Consider the following 27,709-nt stretch of genomic DNA (forward strand, 5'->3'; position numbering starts at 1 on the left):
TGACAAAAAAAGAAATATCTAAGAAAACAAATCTTTTTTATTTTAAACTTACATTTCAATATTCTAATCAGTAATAAATATTAAGCATATAGTTTTTAAACCCACATTATACTTAATTAAATTTTAACATAAAAAGGCAGTGATACACATGTCTAATTTATATTTAAATTTATTTTAACTATTTCTTAATTCTTGAAGTACTTTTAAACAATTTTTAGCACATCTGAAAAATAAAATGTGGTACATAGTATAGCGTAGTCATTTTCTTTAACACTGAAATATACAGCTTTGCTGTCTATTACATATAAATATAATAGATACCTATATTTCATACACGCAAGTTTACAGTCATAGTAATTTTATAGTCATAGTAAAATAAAACAGAGGGTCCCTGGACTGTGATTAATTAGAAACTGAATTTTAATAACGACATTTCTATTTTACGAAGTATAATTTGCTTCATCTATCAACTTCTCTCTTAGCGATAGCCTTACTCTTACCATTTTCTCTCAGGGTTCCCAACACTGAAAGGGTATTTCTTTACACAAAACCAAACTGAGTTGCTCTGTATTTTAAGACACCATGAATTCATACAGGTGGAGCAGTAATTCACACACCCCTCCAGATCAACCCTTCCCCAACAACTGTGCACACACAAGGGGCCCTTATAGCAGTGTTGCATTTCATTGTTGTATTTCATTGACACATATCAGACTCTGAAACCTTTATGAAGTATAATATCTACTTTTGCAAGAGAAATCCAAACATCACTGCCAACACAGACTTTCAGGGTGACATCATATACTTACTTATGCAAAGGTCCTAGATGACAAGCCCCCTGACTGAAGACTTTACGCATCAGAGGCGACAGAACATTAACTCTACATACATATATGTCAGAATGCTTCCCTTGAAGACTACTTACTCTTTTAGGACACCACCAACACTGGTATTCCAAGGACCACGGAAGCCTGACTTTTATGCACAGCTCACCTGTGCAGCTGTAGTTATAGCAACCGAATTCCCAACTTGACCCAGCCACGAGCTCCCTCTCCAGAGAACCACACTGCTCTGTGCATTGGGTATCACACTGGAATAGGGGTGAAACAATGCTAAATCAATGCTAGCTTTCTAGGATGAAGACGCTGTGTCCTACGGCAGAGAGTACAGCCAATACCCTAAGGGGGAATGTTTTAGTATATCCCATTGTAGCTTTTAATATATTTCACTCTACCTTTAACTTAGACATCTACCTTATTTCAAATTTAACACAGGATATATGTACACCAAGCACAACTAAACTCTGCCTTCAATAGCATTAACTCTGGTCAAACCCAATTCACATTTGTTTCAAGATATATTTGCTTTATTTGGAATTCTTTCCCAGCTTCCTAAAACTCTTTAACATATGTTTACCTTCTGTGTGTCCTGGGAACACTTGAACCTGAGTCACGCTCAAGCAGCACAACTAGGAGTTAGGAGTTATAGATGATGGAAGGGCTGGGGAGGGAGGCACAGGGCTGAGGAACGGAAGGATCTGATAGAGAAAGGTAACAGAGAGACACTGAGGGAAACTAAAAGGGGCTGCTGGCTTCCTGCTCTAATCTTTCTCCATAGAAGGATGAAAAGTGAAAGTGAAAGTAGCTCAGTTGTGTCGGACTCTTTGTGACCCCTTGGATTTCTCACTTCTCTGTCCATGGGATTCTCCAGGCAAGAATACCAGAGTGGGTTGCCATTCCCTTCTCCATGGGATCTTCCCATGCCAGGGATCAAACCTGGGTCTCCCCCCTGCAGACAGATTCTTTACCCTCTGAGCCACCAGGGAAGTCCCTCAGAAGGATATCTGTATATGATTATTTTCAGGGACACAGTGCACCTCAGAATAAGACAGATCTTAGGTTCCTGGGTGACTAGAAGCTGCCATATGACTCCATCTGGACAATGTGATGTGAAAGGAAACTTTGTTTCAAGGACAGAAGTTAACTTTTTGCTCATCTATCTTTCCCCTGCTTCTGGCTCCCACTGCAGATGTAATGGCTGGAGCTCGGCAGCCAGTCTGTGCCCTGAATGGATGCTGAGTACAGGAAAGCTCTGAGCCAGCAAGAAAGATGGGACCTGGGGCCATTCTGGCTGGCGACCTTCAGGGTTCTCGCGCAGGAGAGAATAAAGTAACTCCTACTGCATTTATGTGATTGCTTTATGCAATCTAAATTAATAACTTCACTGTAATTAATACAGAGAGCAAACAATATACAGTAAGATGCCACCTGCCCTTTCCCCTCTTCCACGTCCCAAATGGATAGAGTACTGCCCTCAGCCCAGGCTCCCCAGATGCCTTCTTCCAACATGCTGAAGCCCCATTCCCTCCTGACTTTTCTATACTAACCTGACTTTCAATAAATTATAGCTTGTTACAAGTGATTTCTCAGAGGGATTATGTTCTCATACTATTGTTAAGCTCTTTTTTTAAGTGATTTTTAAAAGGGCACAATAAAAATAGAATCCTGAACCAATACGATTCAATGAATATTTATTAAATGCCTGCTCTGGGCTAGGCCCTGCAGAAGCAAAGATGAATACCCAGCTGAGGCCTTTAAAGACTTTCACAGTTGAGAAAGCATGTGGTTTTCACAGTGGGTGAGGAGGCGTGAGGGGCTGGAGCTGAGGCGGCAACAGTGAGGTGGCCATCCCAGCAGAGAGCAGCAACCCAAGACCATCTCACTAAGGAGGCTGGGTGTTGCCTGTTTGGCAGCTGAGTGCCATTTAAACTCATTGTGCAAGGGATCAACAAGAAGAGTCTGGGCTTTTAAATGATGATATGGTTTCACTATGGAAGAGTCTTGAGGGCAAGCAGGCAGCTGCTCTAACAGAGCAGGTGACAATAAAGGTGCTGCTGATGGTGATGAAGGCAGGGGACCTGGCAAATGTACTCACTGCTAACCCTAAGGTGTTATTAGCTGAAAGAAAAAAAAACTGTCAGAGGAGAAAAGAAAGGTTAGAGCTGAGACTCAAAGAAATTGCTCGACTAGTTGATAAGCTGTTTATAAAGCCATTAATGACAGAAGCAGCATTCCAGACATGGTATCTCCAATCCCAGGGCCTGGACCCTGCTCCCCTTGCCCCCTCGCCATGTGCAAGAGTAACAACGCCCAGTAGCCCCCACTCCCACCTGCCCCATGCCTGCCCCCAAACACTTGCTGGGCTGGGGAGGGACATAAATGACCACAGTCAGGTTCTGTTTCACAACCTCTCTCTTGCCCAAACTCCTCAGCACCCACCACTGTGCTTCACAACCACACCTGGACCTTGGCTCTGACCGTGGACCTATAACAGGGTAAAGCACTTTCACTCTTTCCAAAGCCAACACGTGCCCCGTCGTGGGCTTCACCCACTTCTGCCACAACCCCCCACCCTCCTGTATAAGCCGTCTTCACTGGGTTAAGGCACATCAACACACAGACACACTCTGGCATCTGCCGAAGAGATGCATCCCCCCGACCCCTCAACTCCAGCCAGAACTCCACTTCCTCCCTCCTCCCCACAGTGAAATTCCTGGAAATGATAAAATTCCTCTTTCACCAGTGCCTATCTCCACAAGCAGCCCCACCGCTTCACTGAGATGGGCTCACTCGGTGAGCCAGCTCACTTGTGACCATCATGTTGTTAAATCCAAGGTCATTTTCCAGTCTCACCCTAGTGATGTTCCATGAAAAAGCAGGCTAACAGACCACCTCCCTTCTCACAATGCCGTTATCCCTTGGCCTTGGCGACACACAGCCAGATCTCCGTGTGTGTGTCAGCTCCATGGTCCAGGCAGGCACTCAGAGGTTCAGTTACACGTGCAGGGTGGCTAAGACAGAAGACGACGCATATGAACAACTGCAGGGAGCCACTCAGGACAGAGGTCAGCACAGAAGGGCCCGTGCATACTCGTTAAGCATCAAGTTCCCTCAGAGAGACATAACTAGCAGCCTAGGGTGATGGCTGATTCTGGAAGTTAGCTCCAGTCACCAGGCTCATCATGTTTGAGCACCATTTTGGTCAACAGGTATGTCAGTTTCTTCATGGCTGCTGGGCTGGATGTGGGGAAAATAAGTGTAGAAGAAGGAGAGAAAACAGTCAAGTCCCAGAGGATTGGCTGACATTCATACACACACTTGGGTACACACTTGTGTACACACACACACCTTTATGCCTATAGGTGTGTATTTTAATCCAACTATATCCAGTTACACATATGTTTATATGTGCAGATCACATTAAAGCAAACAGAAGTACATTTCTATGACTCCCTGCCTAACTAACTATTTCATTAACTGGCCAAATACAGGTCCAAATCATCTGCTCCTGAAGGTGATAAAAGAGCGTGATAATGGAGTATAGAAAACAATGCTTGAGATAGGCAGTTCTTATAACTTAATTAAAAGATGCTTGCTCCTTGAAAGGAAAGCTATGACAAACCTAGACAGCACATTAAAAGGCAGAGTCATCACTTTGCCAACAAATGTCCACAGAGTCAAAGCTATGGATTTTCCAGTAGTCATGTACAGATGTGAGAGTTGGACCATAAAGAAAGCTGAGTGCCAAGGAATTCGGGCTTTCGAATTGCGGTGCTGTAGAAGACTCTTGATGAGTTCCTTGGACAGCAGGGAGATCAAATCATTACAATCCTACAGGAAATCAACCCTGAATATTCATGGCAAGGTGAATGATGCTGATGCTAAAGCTATAATACTTTAGCCACCTGATGTGAAGAGCCAACTCACTGGAAAAGACCCTGATGCTGGGAAAGGTTGAGGGCAAAAGAAGAAGAGGGCAGCAGAGGATGAGATGGGTAGATGGTTTCACTGATTCAGTGGACATGAGTTTGAGCATCCACTGGGAGACAGTGGAGTGTTAGTTAGACTACACAACAGCAACAACATAACTTAGCCCTTCTAACTCTGCTGTCGCCTACTCACTTTAGGTCACCCCAAATGTCAAAGTCTTATGGTTTCTCTTGGAAGGGAGGGAGAAAGAAGGAAGGAATGACGTTTTCTTTTAAAGAAATCCAAGAAACTTCTAATAGCACTGGCTATAAAGAAGACTTTTGAGAAGCTTATGTATCATCTGATTTAATCCTGTTATACATCACTGGTACCTCCCCAGTGAGAAGGTGTGTAAGATTAGTACATTATTTTAAAAATTCAACGTGGCAGTTTAAGATGATTCATGGTTTTCTTTTGTTTTTCCATCTTCCCATCCCTCCTTTCAGAACCACTCTCTCCCTTCCGGGCTTCATCTGTGCTGCCGCTGCTGGGATGCTGCCAATGCTAGGGGTAAACCTCACCTGTGATGGACAATTTCCAGCACGCTGCCTTTCACTGCCCTTCTCACCTTTCAGATACAGTTCATGCCCAGTAAAGATGCCCTTCCATGACATAATTCACCAGGGAGTTATTTTTAAAATGCCAGCCTCCATCTCCAATATGGCATCACATGACAAAACAAATCTGTGCCCTTTCTGGAATAGGATGTTCTAATCCTATGCAGCCCTTTAGGTGGAATAAGGAGTATTTAACTGTACCTTCAGTCCCTACTGCACACAGAATCATTCTTCCACTGTTTCACCCCCTTTCACTACTGAAAACAACCAGTGAGTTCTCAAAGTGATCAATTAACTTATCACATACACTGGCAAGCAGAAGGGAGGCCCGCAATTTTTAATCTCCAGAAGTCATTGTTTGTCATAGGAATCAAAATGAGAATAGTTATTTCAGCCTCTCAGAACTGATTAGTTAAATGTCTTGTTTCCCCACTTTTCCTCATTAGAGCTGCCAGATCTAATTTAAAATGTGATTATTGAAAGCACCCTAGCATACTTTAATTTTTACATCGTGGGTGTATCTGGTGTCAATGGAGGGAAGTGCTAACGGTACGTGGACACAGACACCGAGGAGCAAGTCCACACCGTGCTTCCTCCTCAGCCGCTGCCGGTGTCACCTGAGACCTAACCAACCAGCGGCCCCGGCCTGCCAGCCAGGGAGGCAGGTCTGTGAACCGGGCTCCCACCGCCGCCACGGTCACCAGTGCCTGGCAACTCACTACTCCATGCCTGAGGGTGCACTTCTAGTCCAGAAAAATGATCCTGTTCTCCCGGCCCTGTTGGACCTACTGCCCAGGCTTGGACTCTCCTCCTTCACGCGTATTCCTGAGCTGTCACTCATGCTCTTTGCTGCATCCAGATCCCCTTCCAACCACTGCCCAACAGTCTAAACCATTAACCCAATTCCAAACTCCCTCCCTCCGGACTTCCCTGCTGGTCCAGTGGCTAAGACTCCTAGCTCCCAATGCAGAGGGCCCAGGGTCGATCCCTGGTTAGGGAACCAGATCCCACATGCTAGAAATAAGACTAGGGCACAACCAAATAAATAACTTTTTTTTTAAAGATAAAATTCACTTCCTCAAGAGCCACACTTAACTACCATCTACATACATTAAAATACTCCAGTGTCTGAAAGGATTTTGCCTTTGGTGTGGCCTTAGCTATACTGATTTACACTATACCATTTAATGATCCCTATGCAGTTTTTTCATGGTGCACATAGGACTGCCTCATGTCCCCAACCAGGTATTAAACTGCCTGCCCGCAGGGTGGAGACCACCGTGCTTCCGTGTAGATGCCAGAACGTAGAAACCAAATGATAGGGCTTAATGCAAATTTCAACTAATATTGGAAATAATACAGAAATAGGCCTCAAAATTGGAACTCTACCAAACCCTCTTCAGGAAGAGAGAGAAAAACCCACAAATATGAAAAGCGTCAGTAAACCAATCCTAAATTTTGATGGCATTTCAATGTTTAGCCGTTCCACGGACAGCACTTTGCCAGTTACTGATCTGATTTCTACGCCACATGTAGAGCACAGGCTGCTTCACCTACCATGTCTGCCGCTAAACAAAATTTGATCCCCAGACCCTAAGACTCATGCGTCAGAAGCCTTCACCCTTCTGTGTGGCCTTTGTCCCCAACCTTTTTGGCTCCGAGCTTTCATTATGAACTTTCCCTTGTCATCATCCAAGTTCCAAGGCTCACAGCTAACCTGGGCTTATATTTTCCTTCAGTCTGACGTTTCGTTCCTCATTGATACAAAGGGGTAGAGACTGCTGACTGACTGCTCTAAATATTAAAAATAGAGAAAGTTTTTAACTGTCAAAGCAATAAAAATATTATCTGTTTATGATTAAATATGGTATGCATGATCATTTCTATGGAAAGGCCCTTCCTTGGAGGCCTTTATGATTAAATTTACTCAAAAAAATCAGATTCAGTATTTTATTTGGCTGCGTCAGGTTTTAACTGCAGCATGCAAACTGTTAGTTGAAGCATGTGGGATCCAGTTCCCTGACCAGGAACTGAACCCAGGCCCCCTGCCTTGGGAGCATGTAGTCTTAACCACAGTACCACCAGAGAAGTCCCCTAGATTCAATATTTTAGTAGGAGTGTTTTTTATTTTCTTTTTGCCCCAAGATTATGACCAACATAAATTCAAGAAGAATCTGTGTAACAGTAAAGTTTCATGTCTAAAACATCTAGTGTACTCTTTTTTACTTTTTTTTACAAATAGGTGTAAAAATGATCTTTATATTAGTAGTAGAAGAGCCCAATCCTATGAGTTAATACACAACCTAGGTAAGGGAATGTCCTGGTTGTTCAACAGTTGGGACTTCAAGCTCTCAATGCCAAGTGCCAGCATTCAATTCCTGGTCAGGGAGCTAAGATCCTAAGACCCCACAAGTTGTGTAGTGTGGTCAAACAACAAAAACCTAAGTAAATTATGTCCTTCTCTATAAACAATCCAAATCACATTGAAACAGTCTGGGCCTATCTTTAATACCTAAAATTATCAGCCTTTCAAAGAAGTCAGCAACTGAAAAATAATATTAACCCAGGTTACTTTTCTATGACTTTACTATAAATAGGCATTGCTATTTGTAGAGTGGGGCACTTTTAGAAGTAAGAAAATTTAAGAATATAGCAATTCCTATTACAGTTCATTAAATACATGGATTTGGAGCACATTAGGGCAATAAACATTAATGTTGTCCTGCCCACTATGTACAAAAAAACAAACGTTCCTTTAAAAACTATTTCTACAACTGCACCTTCAGCTGAGATAACTTTCATCCACTGCTTACCAGCCCCAATGCAGCTGCTAATGATGCCTTTGAAAACCTTAGGGGGAAAACACGCCTTCCTCAAGACACTTCACTACCCTTTGCCTGTCACTGTCTAAACATACCAACCCACCTACCACGACAGCAGACGTAAACAGCAGGGCAATGCCTGGACCACTGAGTGACCACAGCTGCTCTGCTTACAGGCTTGGAAAAATACAGACAGTCTATACGATTTCCGTGTTCGTCTATGCCAAGTGTCCGCTCTGGCCTTTCCCTAAATGGGAGTGAGAGCAATCCCTGCCGTACTCCTGCCTTACTTTGCTCACCCTCCTTCTGATCATACAAAGACACTAAATTTACTTTAAATAAAAGAAAAACATAACGATATGTTGTAGATTGCTTCGAGAACCCAAACTGTACTCCAAATAAGAGTTTAGCTTTATATGTAACATTATAAGTGACATGACAGCCACTGTGCAAATATCCATGTTTCAAAACTTGGTAAATACCTAATAGGTTTACAACGAAACTCATAAAACAACATCTTATTACTGACACGGCTTGCAGTGCGGCAGAGTGGGCATGCTGTCACTGACAGTCACAAAGGAATTCATGAGCTCCACAAATGTTAAAAATCTCATCAAGGAACAATACTCATGCTTGAACAACCAAAATAAAGAACAATCCTCATCTGTCTAAAAAGAAAACAAAAATAAAAAATAAACACAAAATGCTGGCCTAAATGTCAACTGAGGAATCCAATAAAGCTCATGAAATCTGGAAGCCAAATGGCAGATTTTCTGCATGGACACCACCCTTCCCACAGGGTGGTATCAAGGCAATTTCAGGAGAATTAGTTAAAAATATGACAATGTTGTTTAAAGTGTTTTAATCCAGAACTAGCTGTTTAGGGTAAATTATCTTCAAAATTAGTTGAAATTTTCAAGAGAATGGTCAGGTTACTGATAGCCAATTTCCAGGCTAATGTGAGAAAAACATAGTAAACAGAGAGAGTCACCCATGAACTGGATGTTTTATAAAACCAGGCTGCTCCTAACACCTAGTCCACAGGATGCTTTGGCCAAACCTCAGTGTTTGCTGGACAGGGAAGCATCTCTGACTCACTGTCAACCTTTAAGGCAGGACCAGCAGAGGGCCCTTCAGGACTGTTCCTAAGGCAACATCCCCAGAGGAAACAAACAACTTGGATGCAGCAAAGGTCACCAGGTGCAACATGAAGAAATAACCTATAAATAGCGCGGGCTTGTCACTCAGTCGGAAACACCGTCCCTCCTCATCCCATTACATCCCATTACAGCCGTGACTCGCCAGCATCTGACAGCCAAAGAGTAACTTGTGTCACCTTTGAAAATAATTAAGAGATGGGAGCCAGTGTGTTCATGGAATAGGTCTGAACTGCAAGTCCTCTTTCGTGTCGAACAGCAGTTTTCAGAACATCGGGTTCCCTTTCCAACAAGTTATAACAAGCTATCACTTGGAGCTGACATGGCTGGCAATCAAGAAAGACAGCCATAGGGTTCCTCTGCCATGCTGGGAACTCAGTCTGTAGATTTCAGCCATACAATAGACCTGTTGTATGGTATCACAATGATGAAGTTGCTGACCTCGGTTCTCTCTAAGATGCATAAACTTCAAGGCACATTCATTATAGCATTATTTATAATAAAAGGTATCAAAAACTTACCCTTTACAATTATTAACCAGATTGTGGAAAGTTCAAATAACTGAACATTAAACAGACATCAAAATGCATAAAGAGTAAGTCTCTATAAAGAGTTTCTGACATTATGAGCCAAGCACATACATACTCTTTAACTGAAATTAGCAAGACATTAAATTGTTTATTAAGTATGTTCTTAAGTATGTAGAACACATACATGTAAGGTTAAATGGGAAAATTAGAAAATTAGAATATAAAATTAGAATATTAAAGGATCATTATCTTGGATGAGACTTCAGGTAATATTTTCCTTCTCTTTGATCATTTATATGGTAATTACCATTATTTTTTACATTAAAATTATATTTAACTTTTAACATATAACAATGCTTAAATATTTCTTGCCTCTACTCACTTCAAAGTTCAGAAATAGAGTCAGATCCCCCAGAAAGGGAGCAGATAGTAGGTCATATGTTTGAAGGAAAGAGAAGAGTATTCTAGTCAATTCTCTATCTCTTTGGGAAACAGAATCCCAGGGATGACAGGGCTCTCTCACAGGGTCACACCAGGCCTCCCGGGCAGAATTCCAGGATGGGCGACCACCCACCAGCCTGCACTGCCATTTAAATCAGTTATGAAACGCAGGAAACAACCATACTTACCTCAAGGGACAGTTATGAAGTTAAATGATTTATATATAAAGCTTTCCAAATGATGCCTGGCAAAAAAAGCACTAGCAACAAAGCCTCGTTCTCTCATCACTGCAATATCACTACAACTATGACTTCTGTTATGATCACAGCCCCCATCAGCACCCTCAACGTCCCAGTTACACTGTAGGAACAACAAACAAACAGGCAACGGTGCCTCCTTCCCTCATGGGCCATCCTCCCAGGACAGTAATGCCAGCAGGAGGGCGGGGAGGCTGTGGGCTGGGGGGGTGCTCCCATGGGAGGCGGTGCCTCTGGCCCTCCTTTCTGCCACCCCGGCACACCCCCACACCTCTGTACCTGCCCCGGGCGATAAAAACGTACTCTCCTTATCTCACGCACTCTTTCTTAGAAAAATGTGTAAAATACATTCTTCACATGTCCCTCATCCATTCAGAATGATTTATCAAGAATTTATCATAATAAGTTTATAGGAGAGTTAGGTTACAGAAGGTGAGGCTCGGAGGGGAGCCGATTGCTACCCTTTAATAAATTTAGTCAATTTAAATAAAGTATGTGTTCAGTCATTTTAAATAAAGATACTCAGTTAAGATTTTAAAATCTTTAGACAAAATCAAAATATTTAATTGTAAAAAAATATACAATCAGGGGGAAGAAAATAACTCCTGAAACTCAGTGGTCCCAGGAGGCCTCAGGAACCCACCCACAGGCAGTTGCATTTGTGGCTGGGGAGCCCTGACCCTCTCTGACTACAGATGACTGGAACCGGGTAACAGCTGTCCCCAGCCCACCCCCCAGATTGTGGCCTGAAGGTCAGAAGAAAAGACACAGACACGGCCATCAAATGGTACAGATGTCAGTGACACAGGTCACAAATCAACAGTCAGCACCAAAGCCAAAGTCACAGCGAGAGCCCGGGAGAAGGGAAGGGTCACAGATGTATTCTTCACCCTTGCCCTTCATTACAGGGTTGGAATAGTGTGTACAACACGGGAGAGTCCTTTCTTAAGATTCATACCAACACCCACAGGGTACTGCCCTACTTTGTGTCAGAGAATAGGAAATTAAAGCAGAGAGGGATTCTGCAAAAGGACTCATTCTGCAAAAGGATTTCAAGCTCTATGGATCATCTACCCCAGAACATCTATACAATACCTGCTTCGTGGAAGAAACATGGATTCCTTGATGAACACGGAACCAGAGAGAAGGATGTACCAGCAGGTCCCAATATCATCAGGACTGAAAAGAAAAGACAGTAACATCAGATGATTATCTCCAACAAATAGAAATAAAAATAAAAACACACAAAGCACATTGTACCCACGTTAATCTCAGAATCGTGAAGAACAATGAAATATCATAAAACACGTACCAAAATTACCATTCTTCAACCACTAGAATCATGTTTAAAAATGATTTTTCACAGCCAAATAACCTAACGATATCTATCAGTATATTTAAACCTACAGCATGTGCTATTTTCATTCCAAGTTTTATTTTTTAGTTTAATTTTTTGAGCTGAAAATATTTTGTTTCATAAAAAAGAAAAATACAAAGAGGTAAACAGTAGAACTGAGTTTTCCCACCCATCTCCCCTGTCTACCAAGCCCCCACATTTCCCTGCCACAGCTGTGGGCATCATTTAGAACTTCCTCATGCACACAAGGATGGACAAACACTCATTCCCTCCACCCTCTTTCCTTCTTTATACAGAAAAGAGGGCATGTGCTACGGCGTTCCTTCCTATGTGCTGACGCAGAGGTCTTTTCATCAGGAGACAGCTCTCTTGTTAAGATGTGGTTTATCTGACTTAAGCAAGCCCCTGCATGTGCGTGTGTGAGCTAAGTTGCTTCATTCATGTCTTACTCTGTGATCCCATGGACTGTAGCCCGCCAAGCTCCTCTGTCCATGGGATTCTCCAGGCAAGAATACCGGAGTGGGTTGCCCATGCCCTCCTCCAGGTGATCTTCCTGACCCAGGGATCAAACCCACGTCTCCTGTATCTCCTGCCTTACAGGGGGTTCCTTACTACTGAGGCACCGGGGAGCCAAGCAAGCCCCTCCTGCCCCTCATTTCAGCGGTTTCTAATGTATGCAATCATTTAAACATAAAATGAAAGCTGTAATGAATGATCTTGTACCTACAGGAGTTAACTGTGATTAGTAACTAGATGTGCAGCTGCTGAGTCAAAGGGCACAGACAGTGTAACTCTGATAAATACTGGGTAGTTATTGAGTAACTCCGGAGAAGGCAATGGCACCCCACTCCAGTACTCTTGCCTGGAAAATCCCGTGAACGGAAGAGCCTGGTAGGCTGCAGTCCATGGGGTCACTAAGAGTCAGAGTGACTTCACTTTCACTTTTCACTTTCATGCACTGGAGAAGGAAATGGCAACCCACTCCAGTGGTCTTGCCTGGAGAATCCCAGAGACGGGGGAGCCTGGTGGGCTGCCGTCTATGGGGTTGCACAGAGTCAGACACGACTGAAGCGACTTAGCAGCAGCATCACTGAATAACTCAGGAGCCCACCATCTCCCCAAGGCCGCGCTAGTAGAGTCTATTTATGTAATAAATATTAAACAAATTTTCAATGAGGGCTATTCTAGGTGCCTAGGGGACTTCGGGAAACAACAGCAACAAAGATCCCTGTCCTCCTGGGGCTTATATTCTGGTTGGGCAATACACACACAAAAATAAATACACTTAACTTCCCTGGCTATTCAGTGCTTAAGACTCCGTGCTTCCAAGGCAGGGGGCGTGAGTTTGATCCCTGGTCAGGGAACTATTAATGAGAACCCATATACCACGTGGCATGGCCAAAAAGCTAAAAAATAAATAAAAGAAGAAATAAACAATAAATATAATAAATTTGTAAATTATAAATCCATGCTCTGGGGAATACGTTAGTGTAGGGCAAGGAAAATGGGAGTGGGTTGTGGTCATTTTAAATGCTCCCTGAGCAGAGCACAATGGTCTCACTGAAAAGAGCACATCTGAGCAAAGGGATGAGGGGTGAGGCTTCTCAGCCAAGGGCACAGAGGTTGTGTAGGGCCCTCGGGCCGGGCAGCCAGGCAGGGCGGAGGGGGTACGGCAAGGCGAGGGGTGAGGGCATTCCATCCCTGAACCTGGTTGTTTATCACACTTTGGGGGTTTTGCCAATCTGCTCAACAAAAACTATCTGTTTCCTTTTACTTTTCCTCTTATTACTGTAAAAGCACCTTTCTTCTTATGTTCACGAGCCCTACGCATTCCTTTTTCTGTGAAATCATAACTTTTAGCCAGTGCTCTACAAGCCATGGGACTTTTTCTTATCTGGAAGCACTTTATAAAAATTATTATTTTGAAGACATGAGCTGTGACTGTGACAACCTTCTCCCCAGGTTGCTGCTTCAGCTTTGACTTTGTTTAATGTGCTTTTTGCCATGTGCTGAGTTCTTTTTCTTTTAAAGAGCCAAGTTTATCACAGTTATTTGTCAGGGTAGAGCTCAGCTTGCTAGGAAAACAGAAAGCCAAACACAGCAGTGGCTGAAGCACGGACAAAGTTCATCTCTTTCACATGGACAGTAGTGAGCAGTGTTGGGAACCAGGCCCTTCCTGCTGTGTGGCTCGGTCACCCCAGCCCGTGGCCCCCATCTCAGACTCTAAGGGGCTGCTCCAAACCTCCCCACCATGCACACATTCTAACCACTGGAAGGAGGTACGCACCCACCCATCTTTCCTGAGAGGACGGCATGGAACCTGCATCCTGGCAAACCACACTTGAAACAGTCTGCAGCAACCTCTGCCAAATCTTATTATTTTGGCAACCATTTGAAAGTTTTTAAAGGACACCAATGCTTCCCAGGTGGCGCTAGTGGTAAAGAACCCACCTGCCAACGCAGGAGACATAAGAGAGGCAGGTTTGATCCCTGGGTCAGGAAGATCCCCTGGAGAAGGGAATGGCAACCCACTCCAGTATTCTTGTCTGGGGAATCCCATGGACAAAGGAGCCTAGACGGCTACAGTCCATGGGGTCACAATAGAATCAAACATGAATGAAGCAACTTAGCATACAGGCACACACATAGGTGCTATTTATGATTCTGAATAAGCTATTTAAAACACTAATTAACATCACCTAATCATTTTCATTGCTATCTGCTTCTAACTCAAATCAACAAGTCACTGTTTCCCCCCAAGTCCATCCTCTGTTTTACAACTGCTCAGTCCTCAACAGCAAAGCCTCAAGAAATCAAGAAGGAAAATTACTATCAAGTTTAGTTCCAAAGAAACCATCAAAGTAAAATGATTTCACAAATGAAAATGTAAAGTACTTCAAAAAATAATTTATACCCTTTTCTCTCCAGTCTTTAGTCATGAGCTTTTGCAGTTAACACTGATTCACCTAATTTGGGGGGATGGGAGGGCAAATGTACTTCTCTTCCTATATGGTGACAATATATATTATTAATTCCGATTTCTGTCGAGTAAAGCTCTGTTCTGCCAGATGCAAGAATGGTTCAAATTTTTTAACAACAAGTAATAAATCACTTAAACAAAAAGAAGAAAAAGAATTATCTTGTAAACTTATCTGCTCTCGCACTTACAAAGCTCCCGTTATCACCAAAAGACTGGTCGACAGAAATGAGATCTAGAAAAGTAGGAAATTGAGGCTGATCACCACTGACTAAGTAGGCACGTGACCCAGTAAACACAAATAATGAACTGTTATGAAGGTAAGAAGCACAATAAATGTCACCATGGTCCAGATGAACCATGACACAGAGAATATAACAAACATTTCCTGACTTCTTAGTTATTCCATATAGGTCCATTTGGAAGTAAAATTACTCTGGACAAAACGAACACAAGGTTTGTAAACTCAGCTTTCCTGGTGCTGATCAGAAAACACACACGAAGAAGCAACCCACATCCAAAATGGACAAAATACTGTGACAGTAAACACTCTGGTCCCCTGAACATCCGCCACTTATCCTACAAAAAGGGCTGACGCTTCATACCAGGAAAGCGGCGGCAAAGATTTAAAAAGTGAAGATAAGAAACTGGTCCTCTAGACCTCTGCCACTTACTATAGTGTCATTTGCCTGATGGATGAGCTGTTTGTCTCCCTTTTCCAAAAACTTCAAATCTTAACTCACAAGAGCTGTGTTTGTTGCAGGAGGCATTTGCAGAGAATGACCATTGCAACACTTGACTGGATTTGGTGGGCACGTACTACCTGCCACACCAAATATGACAGTCAAAATGCCTTGATCTTTAAGAAACTTTTATCAGAGTATATTGATTTACAATAGTTTGTTGGTTTCAGATGTAAAGCAAAGTGAATCTGTTTTATATACACATTTGTGAAAGTGAAAGTTGTTCGGTCGTGTCCGACTCACTGCGACCCCATGAATTATACAGTCCTGGAGTGGGTAGCCTTCCCCTTCTCCAGAGGATCTTCCCAACCCAGGAATCGAACCAGGATCTCTTCCATTGCAGGCGGATTCTTTACCAACTAAGTTACATATGTGTGTGTGTGTGTGTTTAAAACTTAAACAGTTATCTGTTTTATACATAGTAGTGTGTATATGTCAATACCAAGCTCTCAATTTATCCCTCCCTTCCATTACCCTCTGGTAACCATAGCTTATTTTTCTACATTACATCTGTAACTTTATTTCTGTTTTGAAGATAAATTCATTTGTACCATTTTTTTTTTTTTTTGTATGTGTGGGTACCAGTGGCAAAAACTTCTATTTTGAAGTCCTTACTCTTTAAAAAAAAACTTATTTTGTGTTGGAGTTGGCTGATGGCATTAGCTTGGCTCAGTGGTAAAGGATCTGCCTGCCAATGTAGGAGACACAGGTTCGATCCCTGGGTCAGGGATCCCCCAGAGAAGGAAATGGCAACCCACTCCAGTATTCTTGCCTGGAACATCCCATGGACAGAGGAGCCTGGCGGGCTACAGTCCATGGTTGCAAAGAGTCGGACATGACTGAGTGACTGAGCACACACACAGCAGACTAACAGTGTTGCAATAGCCTCAGGTGGACAGCAAAGAGACTCAGCCCCGTATACACACACACATGTATATCCATCCTCCCCCAAACTCCCCTCCCATCCAGGCTGCAACGTAACAGTGAGCAGGGTTCCACGTGCTATACAGCAGGTCCTCATTGGTTATCCATTTTAAATACAGCAGTGCTGTCTCCTTTTTCAGATTCTACATTTAACTGATACCATATATTTGTCCTTCTCTTAGTTGACGCGATATGACAATCTCTAGGTCCAGTCATGTTGCTGATAACGTCTTTATTATTGAGCAGTTTCTTTTAAAGATTCATATCTTATCAGTCAGTCAGTTCAGTTGCTCAGTCGTGTCCAACTCTGTACGACCCCATGGACTGCAGCACGCCAGGCTTCCCTGTCCATCACCAACTCCCAAAGTTTACTCAAACTCATGTTCATTGAGTCGGTGATGCCATCCAACCATCTCATCCTCTGATGTCCCCTTGGCCTCCTGCCAGTGTCAGGGTCTTTTCAAATGAGTCAGTTCTTCGCATCAGGTGGCCAAAGTATTGGAGGTGCAGCTTCAGCATCAGTCCTTCCAATGAATATTCAGGACTGATTTCCTTTAGGATGGACTGGTTGGATCTTCCTGCAGTTCAAGGGACTCTCAAGAGTCTTTTCCAATACCACAGTTGAAAAGCATCAATTCTTTGGTGCTCAGCTTTCTTTATAGTCCAACTCTCACATCCATACATGACTACTGGAAAAACCAAAGCTTTGACTAGATCAACCTTTGTTGGCAAAGTAATTTCTCTGCTTTTTTATATGCTGTCTAGGTTGGTCGTAATGTTTCTTCCAAGGAGTAAGAGTCTTTTAATTTCATGGCTGCAGTCACCATCTGCAGTGACTTTGGAGCCCCCCAAAAATAAAGTCAGCCACTGTTTCCACTGTTTCCCCATCTATTTGCCATGAAATGATCGGACCAGATGCCATGATCTTAGTTTTCTGAATGTTAAGCTTTAAGTCAACTTTTTCACTCTCCTCTTTCACTTTCATCAAGAGGCTCTTTAGTTCTTCTTCACTTTCTGCTGTAAGGGTGGTGTCATTTGTATGTCTGAGGTTATTGATATTTCCCCAGCAATCCTGATTCCAGCTTGTGCTTCATCCAGCCCAGTGTTTCTCATGATGTACTCTGCATATAAGTTAAATAAGCAGGGTGACAATATATAGCCTTAATGTACTCCTTTTCCTATTTGGAACAGTATATTGTTCTATGTCCAGTTCTTACTGTTGCTTCCTGACCTGCATACAGATTTCTCAGGAGGCAGGTCAGGTGCTCTGGTATTCCCATCTCTTTAAGAATTTTCCACAGTTTGCTGTGATCCACACAGTTAAAGGCTTTGGCATAGTCAATAAACCAGAAATAGACGTTTTTCTGAAACTCTCTTGCTTTTTCAATGATCCAGCAGATGTTGGCAATTTGATCTCTGGTTCCTCTGCCTTTTCCAAAATCAGCTTGAACATCTGGAAGTTCTCGGTTCACGTATTGCTGAAGCCTGGCTTGGAGAATTTTGAGCATTACTTTACTAGCATGTCAGATGAGTGCAATTGTGTGGTAGTTTGAGCATTCTTTGGGATTGGAATGAAAACTGACCTTTTCCAGTCCTGGGGCCACTGCTGAGTTTTCCAAATTTGCTGGCATATTGAGTGCAGCACTTTCACAGCATCGTCTTTTAGGATTTGAAACAGCTCAACTGGAATTCCATCACCTCCACTAGCTTTGTTCATAGTGATGCTTCCTAAGGCCCACTTGACTTTACATTCCAGGATGTCTGATTCTAGGTTAGTGATCACACCATTGTGGTTATCTGGGTGGGTCGTGAAGATCTTTTTTGTATAGTTCTTCTATGTATTCTTGCCATCTCTTCTTAATATCTTCTGCTTCTGTTAGGTCCATACCATTTCTGTCCTTTACCAAGTTCATTTTTGCATGAAATGTTCCCTTGGTATCTCTATTTTCTTGAAGAGATCTCTAGTCTTTCCCATTGTATTGTTTTCTTCTATTTCTCTGCACTGATCACTGAGGAAGGCTTTCTTATAAAAGTAAGCTAATTAGAACCAAGAATACAAAAACAATGAGTCTCATAAGTTTCTCATAGTGAGATGCCACCAATAAAATCTGTTTTACTCAACTGGCCAGAAAAGTCTCCTGAGTTCGTTAGAAACCACCGTGCTACCCTGCCCTCTCCTGCATTTATAATTATTACGTGTCAGGCAGGCAGTGTTTCAGTGTGAGACATAACCCACTTTCCTTCAACATCTGCAACCACGCCCCTTCCCACAGGGCACCTGTCACCACGGGACTCTCCATGTGCCAAGTAATGACTATTTTTTAAAAAGAAATTACCTAGCAGTAACAGCATCAAACTTGCCTACACTTAGAGAGGAAGCAAAATGAATCTGAGATCTCGCTTGCAGACATATTTGGCAATGCAGCTGGCTAACAGACTGACTAGTAGAATGATAATTACAAGCCTAACAGGAACAAATGGCAGGGGAAAAAAAAATACTACAAGTCAGTCACTATGGATACAACTGATTTTATTCACCAATGTCATTCACATTTTCCCCAGTTGTTTAATGTTTTAAAATTATGAGCTCAGGAGTCCCATGAAGGGTTGCTGAAATGATAAAAGTTGAATCTCAGAGTAACTGACCATTTCCAAATAACTCTAGTGTTATATCACCAGTAACAGGTAGAAAAGAGACACATAGAGATCACAGAGGCCCCTCTGATCACCAAAATGGACACTTAGAGAAGACCTACAAGTCTTAGATGGAGCTAAGAACTCCAACGGACAAACGATTTGATTCCAACACTTCCCATCCTACATCTGACAAGATGAAAGCCACAGAGCCCAGGGTATGACAAGGCCCTCAGCAGACCTTCTGTTTTGATTCAGTCAACAGAGAGAAAATGAATCAAGCCAAACAAAACAAGCAAGCAAGATATAAACAGGACATCATAAAATGACCGATTGGCCATGCCGTGTGATCAGACAGAATGACTCTAAATAGCCATCACGACTGACCAGTCTAGGTGCCCACACCTCCTGGGCTAAATCAGAAGGGCAGGTACAGCCTTGGAATGATGGGAAGAGGCCACTGTAACCTAGTCCCAACTCTTCCCACCTCACTTCCCTCTGCTCCTCAGCACAAACCCCCTTCCTAGATGGTATCTCCCCACCTTCTAAGTCACCCTGCGCCCTAAAGGAATGGCTCTCACACCACTTCTTCAATAAGGTCTTCTCACTGATTCCCGCACTCCAAAATACTTATCCCATCTAACTGATTCTGTTTTGTGCTTTTCTCTATCCATTTCTCACCCCTGAGCAACCTAGGTGTCTCCCTCCACCTGGATGGAGGCCCCCTGCAGACAGGGCCGGGGGCTGCCGCTTGTAGGAACAGGGCAGGATCTTGGCAGTATCTGCTCAGGGAACCGAGATCAAGACACGCTTCTGCTTATAACCTGAACAGGAGGAAGCCCGGTGCTGACGACCAGCACCTAAAAGCAGCAGTCTGATGCCCTGCAAAGAGTAAAGGTTTGGAACACAACATTCTGTTCCACCAGCCATGTGATCCTGGTGACGTCAGCCCCTGGGGCTCTGATCCCTCAACCTCGAAATGGGGATATTAGCCCTTCTTCACAACGTCACTCTGATCTAATGACACAATACATACCGAGCACCCTGCATCGCAGGGACACAGAACACTGGTCTCTTCCTCTCCTTCTCTCCCTCACCACCAGCTCTGAAAGGGTCACCTACACCTTTCCTCTCTGCTCTCAACCCCAACAAGTCCTGGGCTTCAGACTGCATGCCACTCACCAGCCTACACAGTTTCCTCCGCCTATGCCTCAGGGCCTTAACAAACCTGCTCTTCCAGCTTCTAAAGGGTATCTTCAGCCCAGTAAACTCCTTACTCATCCTTTGAATTCCAGGTTAACGACCACTTCCTCTGAGAAACATTTTAGTACCTTCCAAATAAAGTGAGTCACTCTCTGCTGGGTTCCCAGCCACTCTGGACTTGTTCACAAGAAGCAGAGCATCGTTATCTCAGAAGTCTTTTCCTCTGCTCGTCAGTACCTCCACGGACACACTAGACGATGCTCCACTGGCTCTCAGATATTTTAGTAATAACTTAATTAATAGTTGAATAGACATTAGCTCAGGTGGAGGTGTTAAAGTATCTGAAAGCCAAAGCTGTGAGTTTCAGTTTACCAGGAACTAGAAAAACGAAGTGAGGGTTAAAGAATGTCGTTGACAATAACCTAGATGTCCACAGGGTGGCGGTGTCTCCCCATGAAAGGGATATGTGAGCAGCTGCATGGTCCCCAGTTCCCCTTTAGGAGAATGAATACAGGGACCCAGTCCAAGTTGATGGGGGATGCGGGATAATAAGCTAATAACTCACAAGAAAACGGATTAAGTCAGAAAGATGATCATCAGAGGGCAAAAAGTAACTGGGGAGATGCCACTTAATTCATTTGTTACCATATGAAAATTTATGTGAAGCCCAACTGGCCAAAAGGCTTAAAGAGTAGGAGGGATGGGGTAAGGAAGAGGCTTCAGGTAAGGGCACTCCTGTCCTCGTGGACACAAAGCCTCACACTCACCCCTGCCGGCCACAAACTGACATCTGGTCTGTGTGTGCATGTGTATTTGAAGAGGGGGGATGTCAACCAACAGAAACTAGAGGAATGGTCCCCGTGCAAAACACACACAATCAGGACCAGAATTTAGTGCCCAAGGAGGGCATCGGGTCTGCAGGAAGGGTTCCCCCGGCAGCAGGTCAAGGGCAGTGCGGCACAGGCAGAAGGGACTGGAGCGGAGGATGCCCTACGGGGCCGTACGGGGCGACAGCCACAGGGGCATCAGGACACACAGACGCACAGAGGCAGCCACCGTCTGGGAACACAGTGGGTGATATGGCTGGAAACATTCAGGGCCAGTGGGGAGGGCGCCCATCCAGGGAGGGGTGGGGACACGCAGTCGTGTGGACCCACAAGCATCAGGGTTTGGGTCGGTTTAGAAAGGGAGGCTGCACTGTATTATGCACACTACCCAGATGCAACACCACCTTCACACAACAGCCGCCGGCATCTGGGAACAGCGTTACCTCCCAGGCCTACTGGCTTCCGTCAGTGGGAACTAAAGTGAAGACCATCCAAATTCCACCAAGTAAGTGGAGCCCACGAGCAGGAACCGCAGAGGGCCGGCCACCAGAGGCCACGACTACAAAACACTTGCTTCTTTTCCTACAGCTGCTGTCCCGATAACATCACCCAGCCTAAGGATAAAACAGAAAAAGAGAAAGTCTCCCTAAATTTCTTCCTCTGCACAGCCCACCACCACATCCTGTGGGGTCCCCTCCAAAGCCCCTGCTGAAGTTTGACATCTTATTCTATTCATCACCACCCCCCACACACACACACAATCGGTCACTAGTCTCTTCTGACCGGTGCAGACGTGTACTCTCAAATATACAATTATACCAAAAACCAGAGCAGGACTAACTCTGCCTTCTGACACCAGATGACCCTGTACCCTCTCACGGGAGCCCAGCAGCTAGTTCAGACCAGAGGTTCTCGGTAGGGACATGGCCAGCCCCAGGGGACAGAACCGCGTCCAGTTCTTCCACCACTAACAGCCACCACGAGGAATAGAGGAGGATTTCCCATGAACAAACTGTTCCAGGGCTTAAAACTGTAGCCCTGACAATCGCCACCTTCCAACATGCAGATGGAATAGATATCTAAGAGTTGTGCTCTTTTTCACAAGTGTATTACCACCACTTCTGCTACTGGATTTACCAAAAAGTTTAATAAAAATTTTTGTTGCTCCCTGATGGGACTCGAAGCCTTATGCTCCAAGACAAAATATATATGATACATTTTTGTGCAGCCAATGGCAGAAAGTAAGCTCATGTGAAAAGTTAAAGTAGCTCGGCAGTGTGCGACCCTGACAAAACCAGATCATCATCCAAAGAAAGCCAAAGCGCACACATCACCTGTTCTCAGGCATCAAGTGTAGGACACGTGACAGAAACAGTCCTCTACCAAGGGCTGACATGCACATTCCTGACGTAAAGAACAGCAATATTGTTCTATAAAATTATATACCTCATAATATTTAATTATATACAAGCACACAACCACAAATTTCCACACTTATGAAAACACATATTACAAGCAGAGGCTGACTTTCTGTTCCATTTCCTAAAAGTTCTAAATCATAAGAAGCTACTTCACTTTTATCACTAAAAACTCTGAAAGAAAAACAGCATCATTATAACATTAAATTTTTCAGGAAATCCTTAATTTCCTCTCAACAAACTATAGTGGCTTAAATCCAACAAATAGGATAAATCAGTAAAATCAGTAAGAACTCTGACAATGGATGGAAATATTGAGGCTATTTCAGCTAAATACTTTGAAAATATTTTATTTTGAATATATTAAAATATTTTGAAAATATTTTTATTTTTAAAACATCAGTACTTTGAAAATGGGGGGGAATACGTGGACATAATTTTTTTTTTAACCAGGGTAATTCACTAAACCAGCAAAGGGAATGATAACAACTGAAGAACTAGTAAAGCTAAAGATTCTATAGACTCAACATACAGTCATTCTTAACTTTATAAAATTCATTTTAAAAACAAAATGAAGGAGTGAGGTCTTAAGCGTCATTAAGTTACTCAAGAAACTTTTTTGAATGAAAGAAAAAACATCGATGCAGATTAAATTTATGACAATCCATTCATCAGTGATTCAGCTATATTGAGGGCAGATGGCTAAACCCAAGGACTTCAGGGACAATTTCTCAAATTTAACAGAGCAGCCAAAAACTCTTCTGAAAACTACCAGTGGGTCATGAAATTCACACATCTGCATCTTTCAGTTACACACTACAGTTTCATTTTCAGGGCAAACCTGCTCCTCACCTAGAGAAAACTGGCACCAGAAATGCTAAAAAGAACTTGTAGCCGTCCAGAAACAAACCCACCCCAAACCTGCTCAGCCCACTGCCAAGGTCAGGGTTGACACGCACTGCCAGCTCACAGCACTGCGGCCACGCTGATCAGACAGCACAGCGAGGAACCTCATTTGCTGACTACGTGTAACTTTCAACACCTGAATTTAAGAAGAGTGCAGGTTTTTACTCACTGAGTAGTTCCACAGAAAATCAACACAAAGAACCTAACACCTAACCCTAACATGCAGGCTGTTTTACCTGAAAGACCATAAAGAAGGTCTTTCTCTGCTGATCTAGCAAAGGAATAACTCCTTTCAAGTAAATGCAAAAAAATAACAACTGAGAACAGACAAGATGCAAATGTCTGTGCTGAGCCACACAGACAAGCGTAAATCTAAACCAATGTAGTTTCTGCCCTGATGGAGTTCACAAACTAAATACATTTTTACAGGTTTTTATTTTACTGCTCTTTGATTCATCACAAAAATAAAACATTTTCAAAGATCAAAAGTAAATATAAAAATATTGTATTTTTTAAAGTATTGCTAAGAAACCTTAAACTATCACCATATGGACATAAAACAATCTTAAGTAAGTCTATTTGTGGGTAGGCATGTATCCACAAGTATTTGAATTTTCATACTTACACACAGCACATGTGTACATCACGATATACCAAGCTCACAGTTGAGCATCTTTATCCTATAAGTCTGGGCAAGGACCCAGGGGTGGGGGCGGTGGGGGAAGCAACATCGCAAAGCAATAGCTCCTCCTCCAGGGGGAGGAGGGATCAGGGGAGAGGAGGACCAACACCACGGGGAAGGGGCAGCTCCTCCTCCAGGGGGAGGAGGGGACAGAGGTTCAGGCAGATCTGAGCACAGAATGGCCACTGGAGTAGGAAGGGGATGTGGAGGGGACAGGAAGAGGTGAGATCTGGACACAGGCTACTGTGGAAACCAGAAACCACATCACAGACTGAAAGGACTGCTAGGTCCTGAAGAGGGGCAGCTGGGCCAAAGTTCTGCAAGATGGAGATTTAGATGAAACTGCCTTAAAAGAAGCCACTGAGCTCAATCTCACTTTATCTAGTAAGGGAAACCATTTCCTCTTCTGCAATAAGGGGAGATAAACCCCATATCTAAGTGCTATGAAAACTCTTCCGGAAACCAAAGCACCCCTTCCAACACGTGTGTGGACAAAGGGGGTGCAGTACAGTTACCTGAGTTTACAGACTGTCTGTGTGTGCTTTAAATTTAAAAAACAAAACACATTTTTGATGGTTTAATTTCTTATCCAAAGGTTTTTAGCACTTCACTAGATACTAAACCAAAATGGTGAGGATGGCTGGCCATTAAAGAAAAAGAGAATGGACACATTTGTTTAGCTCCTTTCTTAAATTCTCTAAAGTCCCTCAGATATGAAATGTATACTGTCCCACTCAGCACTTTTAAGCCAGCAAAACAACCATATACAGTCGATAACAAATGAAAGGAAGGGAGAATTTACCTGATGCTTTTGTCCACTGTGTAAAGCTCAACTAACGATACCTAACTTTCTAGGATAACAAATACTAGATCCTAAATGGGAGAGTCTACACTTTAAAAATTCTACTTCATCAGAATCACAACTCTCCCCTGAATCACAAAACAACTTCAAATGGCATTCTGCCATACTGCTCATGTTAAAATAACACCAGGGGAGTTACTGATAGAACACTGTTGTCATAATTCCTTCCTAAGCAAAGCTTAAGGCAGCTAAAACAATGGGAGAACAAAATCCAAATGATGAGAACAGTGGATGCAGTGAGAACACTGCCCACCGCTGGCATTCCTGACTGCGTGTGCCTGCTCTGTATTCTCCACATGGGGCCCTGCCTATCAGCCTCGCACTGGCACCAAAGCGGGGACGCTGTGATCACTGTTCCCATTTGACAGATGAGAAAAGCGAGGCACAGAGGTGGATTAAAAGAATACTAGATTTACCTGGTGAAATTATGAAAATTATAGTCTTCAAAGTCACCAGCACACACACAAACAGAATAAGGAAAACAAATACTCATCTCTTAGTTATAAAACCAAATTCTGAAAGTCTCTGATATTTGACTATACTGTGTTCTCCAAGCTCAAGCAGACAAGTCATTCCCCCCATGAGGTAAAAACAAGAGGGCCCTAGAAAAGTGGTGGTATTACTAAATCATCACAGGAGTTTTACACACCCCAAATACAGAAGTTCTTTCATTTTTAAAACTGCACCTATACCAACTGCTCAGAGCAAAGACAAGTCTGTTCATGGATCAGAGAGGAATCCATCATCCTTCACACAAAGTCAGCCAAAGCCTGGGAATGTGACTGGGTGAATCCACACTCAGTCCCTGAACTTTTGGTCTTATGAAATCATGACACAAAGACTCTTCACTGCTTACACTGCCACCTGATTCTAATTTGCCGAAACAATTAACACAATCAACTTGGGCTACAAATTCCAGCCCAAATGCAGTCAACGTAGGATATTCCAAGTCATGGCTGTGCGTGATAAGCAGAGCTTATATTCGTGGCCTAAACTGACTCTATTGAAAAAAAAAATGAATTTAAAACACTACAATCTAACTTCCATTTAAATGGATAACAAATAATAACTGTTAGGAAGCCAGGACAACACGGGCAGAAGGGCTGGTGAGTTGCAGGGGCCGCCCTTGCCCCTTGGGGAGGCACCCTCCAGCCCATGGAGAGATGTGGTCCTCACCCACATGCACATCACATCATCTTCTATGGAGGCATGAAGGGGGTGGGGATGCTGCTGCGGAGGGGGACAGCCGAGGCTGCAGTCACCATGTCTGGGGGGGCGAGTCCAGACCCCATGTTGAGCCGTGCTCTCGGGGCAGGTTTCTGTGAAGCCTCAGGGCCCTCCCACGTAAAACAGTGGAGATGAAAAGATCCACTAGGACGGCTGTAAGGAGGAAGAAAACTAATACACACAAAGCTTGGATTCACGTATGTGGGATGAACAGAGGGCTTGTTACACATTTGCTGTTATCTCATCAGCACGGCCCAGATCATGTTTCAGGAGGAAAGGACAAACCGATAGAAAGCTGACACTGCCTGCCACTGGGCTGCTGAAACAAATTAATAATACTCATCAGAGCTCATCAACCCTAACATACGTACACCCATTCCACAGGTAACTTTTTAAATTGCCCCTAAAAGAGAACTAATAGTCTAAATTATTTATATCTTGATTCCTTCTAGGATAAATATATTAAGGGCATTTGCCCCCAGTGTGAGTTTTCTCATTACCAATTACATCCTGGTTATTTTCTACTCTGCTCTATTGGATGTACGTACAACTTCCGAAGCCCAAGATGGATACAGACAGCCAAGAACCATCCTGCATCAGATCCACCCATGTCTTCTTCTAAAATCCATCCGTGGGACTTCTTTGGTGGGGTCCAGTGGTTAAGAATCCGCCTTCCAATGCGGGGGACTTAGGTTTGAGCTAAGATTCCACATGCCTCAGGCGACTAAGCCTGTGCATCACAACCTCTGAGCCTGAGCACCACAATGGAGACCCAGTGCAGCTAAAATTAAAAAGAAAAAAATTCACCCCTGACTGTCCCATTTCTTCTGTCTTTGCCCCAGTTCAAGTATCATCATCTCAGATTCTGACAGTAGCGTCCTGACAGATCTCCCTGCCAGTCCACTCAATCCAACTCTGTGCTTTCAGACAGATACAGATCCTATCTTTGAGGGAATAAGTGGTGCTGGAAGGCCTCTGGTCACATCATTTTGCTGCTTGAAAACTAGCCACTTACCTGAAGATTAAAAGACACTTAAGAAGGGAGGTGGGAGGGGCGATCAGGATGGGGAATACATGTAAATCCATGGCTGATTCATGTCAATGTATGACAAAAACACTACAATATTGTAAAGTAATTAGCCTCCAACTAATAAAAATGGAAAAAAAAATAAAAGACACTTAAGAAAGATACCAACCAATAAACAAACTGTACCCAAAAACTTTAATTTTCATGATATGAAAGAATTATGTTTTGAGGTCTGATGATAATACTATGGCTAAGCTTTTTTTTTTGAGTCTATCTTTTAAAGATAAAAATACATATCAAAACAATTATGGGTGAATTGATATGTCTGGATTTCCTTCAAAATAATCTAC

General features: G+C 43.2%; 1 protein-coding gene across 5 annotated transcripts in view; it reads right to left on the reverse strand.

Annotated features, from left to right (window-relative positions):
- The window catches only part of RAPGEF2 (Rap guanine nucleotide exchange factor 2), a 260,250-nt gene that overhangs the window by 144,437 nt on the left and 88,104 nt on the right, over positions 1-27,709 (reverse strand). For all 5 annotated transcript variants that reach the window (XM_070474910.1, XM_070474911.1, XM_070474909.1 and 2 more), the window contains exon 4: positions 11,668-11,751. In XM_070474910.1, coding sequence (XP_070331011.1) covers positions 11,668-11,751 — 84 coding nt within the window. The remainder of the gene's footprint in view (positions 1-11,667; positions 11,752-27,709) is intronic.

Source organism: Odocoileus virginianus, chromosome 12 (assembly GCF_023699985.2).
Source record: "Odocoileus virginianus isolate 20LAN1187 ecotype Illinois chromosome 12, Ovbor_1.2, whole genome shotgun sequence".
Classification (NCBI taxonomy): Eukaryota; Metazoa; Chordata; class Mammalia; order Artiodactyla; family Cervidae; genus Odocoileus; species Odocoileus virginianus.